General features: G+C 34.7%; 1 protein-coding gene across 4 annotated transcripts in view; it reads right to left on the reverse strand.

Moving 5' to 3' along the window:
- The window catches only part of LOC148955245 (paired box protein Pax-6-like), a 64923-nt gene extending 50471 nt beyond the window's left edge, over positions 1-14452 (reverse strand). For 2 of the 4 annotated variants that reach the window (XM_089108117.1, XM_089108115.1), the window contains exons 1-2: positions 14330-14420; positions 679-693 (exon numbers count right to left, since the gene is read on the reverse strand). In XM_089108117.1, the coding sequence (XP_088964243.1) occupies positions 679-693; positions 14330-14336 (22 nt within the window). In that variant the 5' untranslated portion in view covers positions 14337-14420. Of the gene's footprint in view, positions 1-678; positions 694-14329 lie in introns of all 4 variants that reach the window. The other 2 variants (XM_089108118.1, XM_089108116.1) reach the window with 2 other exon arrangements.
- Positions 14453-14520: the final 68 nt, after the last annotated feature.

A 14520-nucleotide genomic window follows, 5' to 3' on the forward strand; every position in this document is an offset into this window, starting at 1 on the left:
TTCTAAAAAGAAGAAGTGGAAGCAGTGTTATATAGGGAAATGGCAATTTTTTAGGGTAGTTTACCAGTGGCATCAATTCACAAAATTTACGGGGCAACAAAATAGGGGGGGGATCTAAAAAACTGGATCTCAACATCTAAGGGGGGTCAAATTTTTCAGTTTTTCAATGAGAATACGAAATTAGGCATTTTTCAATGAAAATGCCTCGAAAAAGGTACTTTCGAAAATCAAAGCGGAAGAACTACAAGGGGCATATACCCTCCCCTGCCCCTTCCCAACTGACAACACTTCGCTTTATAGCCTAACTAAAGTGAGTGTTAGTTGCGCAATGAATTATATCTCAGTAATTTTTAGTTTACTTCTATATTTATAAGTGAATACATCTCTTTGGAAGAAAATTATTCAGATAGCTTGATTATTGAGTTTAAACTCTGCTTTCAAGATCAATCAGCTAAAAAATGCTTCAATTCGGGCTAAGAGCGGTTCAAGTGAGAGTAACTAGCCAAAATCGTCAGCTTTTAGTGCAAAATTAATGGATCTTTTCATAGAAGTAAATAAATTTCTAGAAAACCCGTTATTGGAATAAATAAAGAATGTTGCAAACCAACGCTGGAGGTTGTTTAGATCGGCCTCAATTCTTGGCTAGTTTCTCCCACCTTCACAAAGTATTCAACTTACTCTCCATGGGAACACCTGCAAGAAATAAAGGCTAGTTGTTAATAAATTTATTTGGGTTCTATTTTCTACTTTTTTTTTTTTTTTTAAAACAAGAGATTGACCAGAGAACGTTCCAACGTCTGGCAAAATGTTTGTTCCCATTTTTTTTTTTTGTGGAGCTTTGAAGGCATTTTTCTGACTCTCTTTCTTGAATTAACCATCTTGATTCTACAAAAGGAAATGATGAGTGCTGATACCACATTTCGTTTTCTCATATGATATAAGTATGAAAAATAAGTTTTTTTTAATCTTTAATATTGCGCGATTGAAAAAATATAACACGGTTAAGTTTTAGCCAAGTTTGGTTGTCGCTGCCTTTTTTTTTATTATCTTGCACCTTTATTTGCATGAATAATTTTAAATCTTTAATTCATAGTTTAACGAAGAAAAAATGTTTTTCTCATAGTCAGTTTGTTATAACAGGCCCAAAAAACTAACAATAATGCAAATTATATTTTTCCTGGTGAGAAAATATCCTAATTGTATTAAACAATTATATTGCCTTCGTGAAAAAACTGTCTGTTCGAGTGGAGTTAGTTCTAAAGAATCTAAAAAATATTTGCTATAATAACTTACCATCGGCACAAATTAAACCCCCCAGCCTCGTTTTAACTTCTTCTGTTCGATACATCTATTTTGTTTATTAATCTGGCATTTTAGAGTACCCATACTTTTTTTTCTCAAGAACTAAAGAATAAGACAAACAAGTAAGAACCTAAAAAGCCTATAAAACAACTATTAATGCAAGAAACGGCAGCTATTGCTGATAACTGATATATAAATCCATACATCATAGATATCATAGTTCTGGCCTCTCTTGTGCCAGGGGCAAAATTTTAATTAGCCCCCCTCCTATCTCCCATAAAATTTTCAGGCCGAATTTGAATAACGTTTTCACTTATTAACCAAATTATTTTCAATTAATTAATTTGTTAATAATTTATTTTTTTTTATTTTTCAATTTACAATTTAAGTTATTTAATTATTTAAGCTAATATTAATTATTTTAACTTAATTATGTTAGTTATTATTTTTAATTTTTAAGTTATTTTACTAACTATTTAATAACTTATTAATTGTCTTCATTTACTAACTGTGTCCTCCACTTTATTTTAATAAAAATAAAATTTCTAAAATTACAAAATGGCTATAACCGTTGGATTATTTATTTTGAATATTGCACCCCTAAAATTCCTGGACCTAAGACAAGTTCACCCTCTGTCCCTTCCTCCTCTCGTCTCTGCAGAGGAGTGCTTATGCGAAGATCCAGTTTTCCGAAAGATGCTCGTAAACTGCAAGTTCAAGCATTCTTCGAAAAAAGTTCAACCCTGCCACTCCCAAGTCCAGTTTCTGAAATGGAGTAAGAATTTTAAAATAATGTCAAAATTCAAAAAAATTAGCTGCATGGAAACTAGCACCGACGCACTTGATGCGAGAATTTGAAGCAAAACCACCGCATGAATCGGAGACGTGCATCCATCATCAGATTCAGTGAAAACCATACCTTAGACTATGGAATTCAACGTGAAATTTTACAAAGCGCAAAAGGTCTCAGAAACCAACTTTATAACTACTGTAGGCCTCGCACATTTAACTTTTATCAAACGGCTGAAGAACATGGGTCAATCTCTTGACAAAGCTCCGATCAGCTATTCTGTCTTTAATGGTATAATAAATATCAAACCAAAAATCCTTGGGAAACTAGCTTGCGTCAAACTGAACAATGGCTTATCTGACATCCCTTTTGACTTGTGCACACAATAGGTGAGGGTGTTGGAGTACAAGTAGCCCGAAACCCTTTTCATCAGTACAACCCCCTACTTGTGGTGAGAGCTATCGATTATGAATGGTAGTCATGTTTCACAAGATTGTCAACATATGTATCATGTCGGTTGGCTTTTGAGCAAAATGCCGAAGAAAAGCCTGATTCTTCCAAAAGCCGTACGGTACCGAACATTGATAGCCTTCATTTATCCAGCTAAAAAGTGCCAAGTGATAATGCTTATTGATTGAAGCATAGACTGTAGGCGTAATGAATTTCTTGGTAATGTTCTATTAACCGGGCTCTTTTGCATACGCCAGTGCATAATAGTCACGAATTAGATCAAGATGCGCAATGAAAACAGGTTTACAATACCTTCTGGGATATAAACAAAGGCAATAACTGTATTTAAATTGTTGTTTTTTGGGGTTTAGGGGGGGAAGCTACCTAGGTTAGGTTACGTATTTAATATATGGTATGCTTTGCACACACACCCCTAATGTGCAAATATATAGCCCAAATTTGTCTCTAAACTATTATATATTCATCCTATTTTATTTTATTTCATTAGCATTAACCAAACAAGCACCATAAAAGAGCCCGGTTAATAGAACAGTACCAATTTCTTTAGCATTTTTGTCACCTGTTGAAATATCATATCAAATTTTCAATGACAAATATTCATGCAATGCGTATAAACAAGCTCTTTTACGTCAACCTCTTCCAACTTTAAAAAGATGTTTACAAGCGTTATTTATGACTACTGTAATTTTCTTTCGTGCCATAGTCTGAAACGTGAAAGGTGAATTGAATACATTGTTTGCATACCTACTGATTAATTGTGAGATCACGTGATTTTATTTGATGATTCTTGCAATCAAATCTCAGATTTACTTATAAATATCGATACCCAGAATTTGACCAATTCCAGGCCAGTTTGAGAAAAATGCCTCATCCTCATACGCCTCGGATTGCAGATAAGATAAGATAAGATTTATTCATAATCAATTAATCATACAAGAAAATACAGTGTGCTAGTCCCCCAAAGGCTCCTAGGCCTGTAAAACTGCAGACTGAATAATATTAAATTAAAAAAAAAACTAGTTTTCAAATGAAAGCAAAGAGTGACATAAAACTTCAGATAATGTACCATAATATGGTATAAATGTACCATATATGGTATAAAAATTATATGGTATATTAAGGTAGTACTCAACCCCTTGTCCTCCCCCTATGTTCTAAAGTTTTGTAATTGCCTTACTGAAAGCTTTTCTTGGGGCAACAAAAATAACTATTTGTGGTTTTATGTAACTTTGTTTTGCTTTTAATTTGCTTTTAGAATTAAATAAATTTAACCAAATAATTCATTGTATATCACTTTCTTGCTTGTCAACCAATAAATCTCTATTTTTAAATGCATCATTTTTTAATCAAGTAGGCGTACATGGCATGCTCCGTTGTGTTGAACAGCGAACACTTGAGTAATTTACTCTTTTCTTACAGCGATAGTGATTGTATAGGTTGCATCAGCAAGTTAGGGGTAAAAGAAAAAAAAACAAGTAGCTCGAGTACTAAATTTCTGATCCAATTTACTCTGCTTCTCCTTGCATATGTTACAAATAAAAATATAAAATTACAGCTCCCCTAGCTATGTTGAAATTTAAGGTTTAAACACTTATTCTGTTTCGTTGAAAAGAAAAAAGTCAATCAATAATTTACATGATCGCAAGTATGCCAAAAATAAGATAAAATAGCGTGTTTAACTTATTTAGGTAAATGACCAAGCTACTTTATTTGGTTCCTAAACACAGTCGAGACTACCTGCCGAAAAACGTTCACCTATTTTTTCTACTGCTATTTCGCACAAGTCTACCGAAAGTCTACCAGCTTTAAGCGATCTTTGCCTAATTTTCACTTAAAAAAATAGAAGCATAGATGATAAAGAGAAAGGTATTTTGAAAAAAGATATCGATACGATTCTAAACAACCAGGTTTCCCCAAAACACCAGGAATGACATGGTACCTTTTTTATGTCCCAACCCACAGTTGGTTGAAAAAACTGTGCTCTCGGCTCTGAGCAAAAGTTTCTAGCGCTACTATTTTTTTCCAGGCATTGTCCTTCAAAAAGAATTGCCCTGATAACATAGATTTGACATTGAGAACGTTTAAAATGAGCTTATCTCTAGCATTTAGTGTTCGATCTTATTCAGGTATATATTAATACGTATATTAAGCAAAAAGCCTATTATTTCCCAGAGTATTTTATGACTGAAATGCATTTGCTTATGCTGTTTTTTTTTTTTTGATGTCACAATACAAATGTCTAAGTTAACATCTACCATTAAATACGACTCTATGACCGACTGGCAGTTTGGTCAGAGCCTGTCGGAACACAGGCACAGAAAAAAAATAGAAAAAGCATAGCAAATACTCTTTTGTGAGGTTAGAGATAAATTCTTGCATCGAAAAAAATTGCTAGTTGTGAATTAACAGAGAAACGTTAGCAAAAAACGACCAATATTATTCTATTATCTCAAAAGTGATTTGGTGAATAATTCTCATTCTTTTCTCTTTATTAAACAAGAAAAAACAGTTTTTTCCACTGAAAGTAAGGAGCGACATTAAAACTTAGAATGAACAGAAATTATTCCGTGTATTAGGGGAGCAACCCTTTCCTCAGTCTTCAAGCTTGCGCTAAAGTCATAAAGTTCTTTAAAAAAAAGCACTTCTCATTCAAGTTCATCGGCCCTATTTTAAAGAAGTGTGAAGAAAAGTCAAACTTTAGCGTACAGACTAAGATTTGAGGAAGGGGTAAATCCCCCCCCCATGTACAGAACAAAATTTGTTCTTTTTATGTTTTAATGTTGCTCCTTACTTTCAGTTGAAGAAATTTTTGACCGTTCATTAAATCATGCTGGGAAATTTCCTTCCCTCCCGGAAGGGAATTACATAAGAAAACTTCTTAGTCACAGAAAATTATCCCCGTAGCCCCACCCCTCAGGAAGTCCCCCCCAACCACATATTTCCCAATAAAAAATGCAATATGTGAAAAATAGGAAAATTGTGAAAGCCCTTTCCCTAGGGGCTATGGGGGGGGGGGGTCTTATCATCCCCAAAGGTATAGTTATTGGACATTTCAACTATATTGAATTAAATCGCTATCTCAAAATTTTGCTAGGATTTCTTGAACCATTGGCACGATTCGATCCCCCCTGGGGGAAAATAACACAATATACCTCCCTGATCTTTTTTCTGGAAAAAAAAAATCGAAATTCCTCAATTTGGTAGATAGGTCCTTGAAACCTCTTAAGTAGGGTTCTCTGTTATGCCGAATCGGATGGTGTGATTTTCATCTGGACTAATTGCCCTTTTGGTTATCGCTTGATCTTTTTTTTTGGGGGGGGGGGTACTTCCCCTTATTTCAAAATTAAGGTGAATTTTCTTAGGCTCGCAGCTTTTGATGGGTAGCATTAAACTTAATGAATTTTATATATTTGGGATCACCATGCTTTTTAAAATTTCAATTACTGTTTGGTCGAGTCGCTACTTATTTATTAGTTTACTTGGTATTTAAGGATAAAAAGAATTCATATTCCGAGAGATTTTGAGTTTTTATTAGAATTGATAATTCATTTTTAGGATAAACTAAATTGGAATTTTAAAAAGAACCTAGATTCATAAGAACTTATCTGGGGAAGGGGTAAGCTCATGAAATTTCTTAAAATAAAACTCGTGAACATCTGAAGGACTTACAACCTTGTCTGCGTTTGTGCCACAAGGAGAGAGGCACAACTAAGGCATAAGAAATTATAAGTAACTATGCCCCCTCCTTATTCGCTCCAGAAAACAAATTCCTGAAATCTTCAACTCGATATCCTTGCTGTGAGACAAAATAAGGTGAGCAAGCTAAATTGTTAAGCCTGAAAATACTTATTTATGAACAGAAAAGACAAAAGAATATACGCTTACTATTTGCAAGAAAACAAGTAAATTATGGGGCTTGAATGCACAAATTGGTGATTTAGGGTTTCAAAGACCCTACTTTTGCTGTTTTAGCTAGCGAGGCGTTTTAGGTGGTTTCAAACTTTTGTTGTATTTATATATAAAATTAATGGATAATCTCTTTTGTTACTAACACAGCCAATTATATAGGCTGATTGCAATTTATGAAATAGAGTTCTTTTTCTTCCGGAAATACCTTTACCTTGGTATAGAATAACGGAAAAATCATTATAACTATTTTGTTTTCGTTTTTTACGGCTAATGTTTTAAATAAATGTTTTAAGAAATGTCAACACAACAGAATCTTCAATCTGATTCGTTTCCAAAGTACTGATTCGCTTTCTAGAGCTAAATTTTAAATAAGTACCTTCAACAACTTTATCACATTGCTCAATTTATAAGAGTCTGATGTAAATAATCCAGTAGCAATTGATTATTGCTGAAAGTCTCACAAAATCGTTGCATGTTTGCATCAAACAAAAGATAATTCGAAATCCTTTCAAACACGACAAAGCCAAGACATCAAAGATGGTCAGCAGTTAGTGGAAAGGAATTTGAGTCGTCGAAATCTGAAACCAATGTACATTACTACCCAACAAAATCTTATTAAATTCGGCCTTTTTGTGAGGATTATATAATTTAAAACCTGGCTTTTGGAAACCTGTTTTGAAATTTAAAATCAAAAACAAGGGGCTTCTCACTAGGTCCCAATGTGTACACTAGAGACATGGAACGGGGGTCAATAGGGAGGGACACGAAACGGTTTTTTTCTTCTCCTTTCTTAAATGACAAGGAACATTTGTGATAATCAGTAAGATTTGACATTTTTCTGGAAAAAATTACATTTTTCTTACTCCCTTATTAAGTAGCTTTTAGGCTAGGCTTTTTTTTTCTCCTCGCCAGGATTTTTTTTTCAGAAAACCCACGCAAAGGGACGGGTGTAAAACCAAAGTCAGAGTAAGAGACACAGCAGGCAGGGCGGGAGGCAAAGAATACTTAGTGGGAGCCAAATGGTCAGGTACACAGATCACTGACAGTGTACAACCCCTTGACTGCAGCCTGTAGATGAGCTGATATGAAATAGAAACCTGTGAAAAGTGATACTTTTCCCCCGTGCTGTAAGCGTCAGCTTCTCTTTGAGTTAATGGCTCTGTGATAATATTACGGTTTGTCAGTTGCAATTTAAAGTGGGAAATCACAGCTTTAAAAAGAAGCTAGAAAAATTTAAAAATTAAAGTGATTTAAAATTTTTAGAGCATGAGTGTATGTAGTCAACAAAGTATTTGAATTAATTTTCACATGGCCTGCGGTATTGGACCATAGAGTGTAAAGTTCGTATGATTTTACATTCAAAAAAGAAATAGAGCACTATAAGCTCTTGTGACATTTCTAGGATCGCTAACTGGGAAGGGGATTACGGGGAACAATTGCCTTCCTAGATCCTTCCAAGATTTTGAAAAAAAATTTTGTTGGCAAAGCCGAAAAAAACAACGAAATAGCCAACTAGATTTGAAAAATGCATTTTTTTTATATCATCATTGAAAAAATTAAACAAATCCTTGTCCCCCCGCTGTACATATTTGGGAATTGGCATCCATACAATTTTCCTTACCGTCGATATGGACTCCTAGTAATGGCTGTCCTAGTAATATGGGCTCCTAGTTAAAGCTCAAATATGTGCGTTGTGCTTCCTTACAAAATTTGGTGCTCCCTGAAATATTTCAAATGCAAGGGTAATAAGGCTAAGTTCTGGGGAAAAAAAATCCCGGTAAATTTGCTCTGATCACATTATCTAGCCTCTCCCCTTAGAAAACTGTTCAGTTACTCTCATGGTTATGTCACTTTTAAGTTCATGAATAAAATATTTTGAAACATAAGTGGTGTGACGTCCCCTATGAACAAAAACTAGGCTAGTAACCAAAAAGTAAAACATATTTACGTTGGAATACCGCAGAAATTACAATCGTAATGTTTTCAATACTATGCTGCAGCTGAAAAGCTGCTGTTGATATTGTAGTTATGAAAACCAAACGTCTTCACTGCGGTTTCAGGAATTCTTAACAAGAATTTCCAATGTAGTAAGGATACTTATCCCACATTTTTTATCCAGGGGCATAATTTGCTATGGGACAGGAGGGGGGACGACTGCCCCCCCCCCCAGAATACAGACCCCTGAAATTCATCGTCTTTAAAAATATTGTCAAATTAAGATATACCTACATAATTTAAGCATCCACAGAAACAGATCAGTTTTCTTTAGTATACCTTTACCTTTATGGTACTACATGACTCATTTTTCATTTTTCACTGTCATATTCACTTGACTTGAGAAAATCGGCTCCAACTTTGCTCCCCCCCCCCCCCAGGATTTTGACGAAATTACGCCACTGTATTTATCCTTGCTATTTCAGACGCAATATTAGCATCACAGAATATAAATATTAGCACATGATATATGCTCTACCAAGGCTGTATCCAGGGTGGTGGGGTCAGGGGGTCTGAAACTTTTGTTTGGCTCGTAAAAACATGACAAAAAATGCATATAAACAATTTTTGATACGTTTTCAAAATATTTTTGTACCCCCTCCCAACTGAACCAAAATTCAGGATACCTACTTGCATTGCACGAGTAGTAGTAGACTGTGTATAAGTAGGCTGAACTTGGGCTGAATACCAATGCACAGTATAGTGGCATTCGGGCTCGTGAGTGTTTGATGGTTTTTTTATGTGTTTGTGTGTTTTTTTTTTACCTGTACTTGTTTGGGGGAAGTGGAATCTGCAGATAACTGCCACAAACTTGAAGATGAGCGACTAAAATGAAATTGCATAGCAACTGCTTACGAAATTCCACGTTTTTAGTTTCAATGTTAGACCTTTAGCAGACGGAACGAACAATTTGATATGATCAGTTTTGAGCTTTTGATACATCAACTGGGTGTTGGCCATTTCGCCTCAGGGGAAAAAAAACAACTGATATGTCGCCGAGTAGCCTACACCTAATATTTCATAACACATCCAAATTGAACTAACCAACATTTTATCGTTTAGCTAGAATAGGGGCTTCAATTGGATAATAAATTATGGGAGGAGGAGATGTGCAAATAGAAAAGAACTGGCAAATTAAATGAGATATTTGTGAAAATTCGTAAGTGACACTTCTGTGAAAACAACAAATACGGATCCAGAACTGCTGAAATTTTCTTTACAACTATAGGAGCTCAAATTTATTCAGATTTTGTCATTGCACCGAAATTGTAGCTTGATCCCTATAAAACAAAAAAAATAGCAAAGGGATCTTGGTCGTAGTAGATCAATTTTCCGGTTTTGTTGGTGTTCATAAAGTTCAAGTTTGAGTGGGATTTCTATCATTGTTGAGGACTCTGAATCTGTCATTTCCTTACGAGGATTTAGCAACTTACCCAATTCCAAAGTTGCTGTAGGCTATAACTACACCTAAACTTAGGCTACTTCACATTTTTTTTAAGCTTCTGAAAGCCAGGTACACACGCATAATTTTTCAAGAGGAAGTAATATTTTTTCCTTTGGAAGGGGGGGGGAGGAGGGTATAAAAAACTTATCCGATTATTTGAATACGAAGTGCCCATAAATTCAAAGAAACTTAGGATTTCAGCGGAGCCTATGTCCGTGTTGAAGACATTGTGAACTTCACTTCTGTTTTCAAATGTTGCTAAAAGTTGTTTTCATTCTTAGGAAGGATGAAGCAAAAATGAAAAAACAAGGACTGATGAGTAATGGTTGCTTTTTACGAAACAATTCTTCAGCACAAACCAGTAGCTTTTTTGGCTAATTGACGGGAAGTAGCACACTATCCAGGGGCATCAATTAGGGCGGAGGCAATTTACCCCTATATTTTCTACCCCCTCTAGATTAAAAAAAGTCTTTTTTCAGTATTTTTATTGAAAAACACCTTTTCTGATATTTTCATTAAAAAAAACAACGGAAAAACAACATAATTGTCCCACTAGATTTTAAAACAGACTGTTTACCCCCTCCCTCCGTTTCTGCAAATTGACGTTCGTGACACAATGTGACTTTTTCATTGTCGTCATGTGAATTATTAAATTTTCAATTATTTAATGATAATTTAGCGTTTAGTTTCATTTTAATCGGCTCTTTCTTTTTTTTTTCTTTTTTTTTACTACATTCCGATCATTTGGTCATTTCGACTGATGGTTATGACAATACATCAAAAAAGGAAAAAAAGGCATTCGATTATAGAAAGGTATCCGTCTGACGTAATTTTCTGAAACGTGATTTTTTTTTTTTTTTTTTTTTAATCTCTTTTAATTGTTAGTAAATACATTTCTTACATTAGAAAGCATTTTTCGCTTGGTTTGGTCCATATCCAAGTTTCAACATTTTATTCAGCGATGGATTTGAATGATGCTTAATCATTTTTAAATTTGGCTATAGTAAGTATTTGAAAATGTGTATGTGAGATGGTTCAAAAATAAATATGTACCCATTATCAGAACTATCCCTGTAAATGCCTGGCTCCAAGTACCCAAAAATAAATCCTTTGAAATTATTTTCCAAAATTAAAAGGGAAATCGAAAAAATAAGCAATTGCCCGTCTCAGGCACTATAAATCAAAACACATTCCTTTGAAATAAAGAGAAAAAAAAAACAACAAAAGAGGATAAGATTTAAGAGGATGCGGTATCTTAGAATTATTTTGCGATCCTCAGCGTCGGCTGACCGTCACAAACACAAAGGGATTTGGTAGCAAATTATCCGTAGGGAATAACCATCATCGAGAGCTATTAAAAATCCGTGGTTTGTCTATGGAATTTGAGTGAAAAGACGATGAAATTTTGGCAAATGAAAACTTGGCAATCAAAGGGGGTTTTAGCTGATTTTTAGCGGTTTCCTGGCAGGTATGGTAGAAAATTTTTAGAGGCTGCCCTCTTCAGAAGTTTAAAAAGAAAATTTTGCATCATTTAATCGAAAAGAAACAAAATCCCCTCTTTTTGATTATGTAAGTTTCATTAGAATTGAATATCTATATCTAAGGTATAAAACAGAAGAAGTTACATGTTTTTTCAAAGATTTTCTGAAGTTAGGCGTCGGCTTTTAGTTTTCTGTCGTTTATTCGAGATCTTGTATACAGGCTCTACAAGTTATGGCTAGACCGCCCAATCAATTCTAAACAGTTTGGAGACACAAACTAAAAAAGTTTATAATGGACGAGGTAGGTTGAGCTTTTAAGAGTATCACATCTCCCTAAATGCACCGTATATGTTTATTGACCTAACTGCATCGACTAATAATGTTTATAAAATCGCTCGATAGCTCCCTGTTATTTTTCCTTGTTAATAATACCATAATATACTAGTTAGTGTTTTACCAGAGAAGATACTCGTAATAACTTCAAACTTCAGTTGTCCAAAACTGGGTTTCTGCAGGAAAAGCATTTTGACTCTTTACGGCCTATTAATTCAGTAGTTTACTACCGAGGCAAAGGGAATATAGATTTATTATAATATCATTTACAATATAGCTAGAAATGTCTATTAAAGTTTTAACTTGTTTTTTGTTTTTCACAAATTTAAATTTCTGTAGTTTTAACGTCATAAACTTCCAACCCCCCCCCCCCAATGACGCCACTGGTGTTATTTAAGTTTCTAGGGACTCTCAAATAAAGGTGATGGATAAAGATTAAATACAAAATTTTTGCGTGAAATTTGAAACGCTTAAACAAAATGGAAAAGTCGTTTTTCTGGATATGTTTTTCAACGGCTGTGCTGAATAATTTTATCGCAATCATTGAACCGTCATAAGGCATGCCCTTGCAGCGAAGGAAAACCGCAAAAACGGCTGAAATCGACCGAAAACACTTTTTAAATTCAAACACTAAAACTGTCATTCTGTCTTCTCTAGAGAAGGCTTAGTAGAGTCCTTAAAAAAAGTTTTATCTTATTTTTCAGGTGCTATTTTCTTTCATAAAAAGACTCTCAAGTGATGATTCTGATAGAGAAATATGGTTACACATTCCATTCGTTTTTTTTTTACTTTTAAGCTTGAATATTCTCCCGAAATTAATTCTATGGCATCTATGCCATATTTAATGATAAAAATAAATCTAAAAAAGCAAGAAAGTTTTCTTGTATGGAGTAAAAGATTTTTATTTCTCTAGCTTATACAATTCAACAAGAGAATTAGACTTTAAGACAGTATCAGAAACTTTATTTTTAACACGCTATTTTAAGATACTGCCGAAATCCATTTCAAGAATTTACATTTTCAAGAGCCCCTCTAATTTTAATGAGTAGGGTTTGACGTTTCTAGGAATATTCGTTAACGCTTTTTGTAGTGGCTAGACTTTTTTCATTTACTTTGAACCATAATGAGTATGTCCAGTAGCGAAAAGTATTTTTGTTAGGAAAAATATTTTGAAAAAAGCTGTAATCAGTGGCAAATCCAGGGGAGGGGCGAGGGGGGAGCCCCCACCTAACATAGTCTAAAGAAGTGTACTTTACTTAATTAACGCAAGTTTGCGTTAATTAAACGCTCCTAACGTAAGTTTATCGGATAAATCTATTTCGCCCCCCCCCCCTAAAAAATCCTGGCTGTAATTAGAAAATTTTTAGGATGATTTTATAATTCAAGTTGGAACAACAGTATGGTGCACTGACAACTTTTGATTAAGAGGATTAGCGCTTTGGCTTATAAAGACACATTAGCTTTGTTTCTCTTTGGTTTAAGAGCTCACAAACAAAAAGTTTCTAGCTTACAAAAGCGAAACAAAGTGGCTCAGGTACAGGAAAATTAACTGAAAAGTAGAAATAAAAACAATACTAGGAATTATCTGTGCCACTGGCTATACTTTGAACTATTTATTTACTTATCTAATCCTCCCGACGGCGTTCATAACTATGGAAAGTTTGGATGACCATTTTTGAAGCGGCAGTTTTGGGGGTAATTTGAACTTATCAAAGATAAGCAGAGTCTTATAAGGATATTTTTCGGGGGGAGGGAAGAGGGTTTACAAAACAAAACTTAAAAAAAAACATCAAAATTTGTTTATATTCATTTTTGTTGCGCTTTTACGAGTCGGACAGACATTTCGGGGGGGGGGGGGGTTCAAACACCCTAACCACCCATGAATACTGCCTTTAAGATAAGACTTGGTTTCTGTGTACGATGAAGGAATGACACATATGGGATAATGAACGGCTTGGGAGGCACGCACGATGGACTTTCTTTTATGAGAGGGGACAATAATAATTTTTGGAGGGGGGGGGGGCAATAGTAGCAAAAAATATTTTTGATAGTTTGAATAAGGATAACCCAGAAACTCAAGAAAATTTGGGATTTAAGGGAAGGACAGGCCCTGAGCCCCTCTCTTATGCACACGTCCCTACAGATTGGTACTACTTTTAAATTTCTTTATGATAGTCTACAGATTTTCATGAACAAAACAGTTATTTTAGTCCCGAAGGAGATTTCTTCTCATAATTGAAGAAGAAGAAAACGGTAATGCAGGAATAAACCAGGCGAAGGAATATGTTACTCTCCTGAAACAAGCAAAGCCAACACAAATGAGCATAAGGAAACCACATACTAGTCTGGACAATTTCTTTTAGATACAGTTTTAAAGAAAGACTGTTTCATGAACATATTTTGCATAATCACGGTTTCAATATGGAATGGTTATTATTAGAATCTACTTACATAACCCTGATACTATGCGCTAGTAATAGATTAACTTCGCCATATTTTTCAGGCATCAAAGAAGTTAATGATGAAGTGGCGTCTTTTTGTTGTAAATACTCTTTCATTCCGGCTGAATTATAAGGAGAACCTAGAATTTGACTCACTACTAACCTTGCATAGTAGCTAATCCGGAAAATCCTCCAGAACGTGACGTTTACTTTTCAGCTCAATTGAGTGGAACACTTAAACTAAACCTGTTGACAAAACCGACTTAACTATCACACTTGAGTAACCGATCTATGAACCGTGGCTAAAGAATAATTTCCAGAGTTTCATGAATCTTCCGACACTGAAACAGTTGG

Source organism: Artemia sp. Qi Xiang Cuo, chromosome 2 (genome assembly GCF_049724085.1).
Source record: "Artemia sp. Qi Xiang Cuo chromosome 2, ASM4972408v1, whole genome shotgun sequence".
Lineage (NCBI taxonomy): Eukaryota > Metazoa > Arthropoda > Branchiopoda > Anostraca > Artemiidae > Artemia > Artemia sp. Qi Xiang Cuo.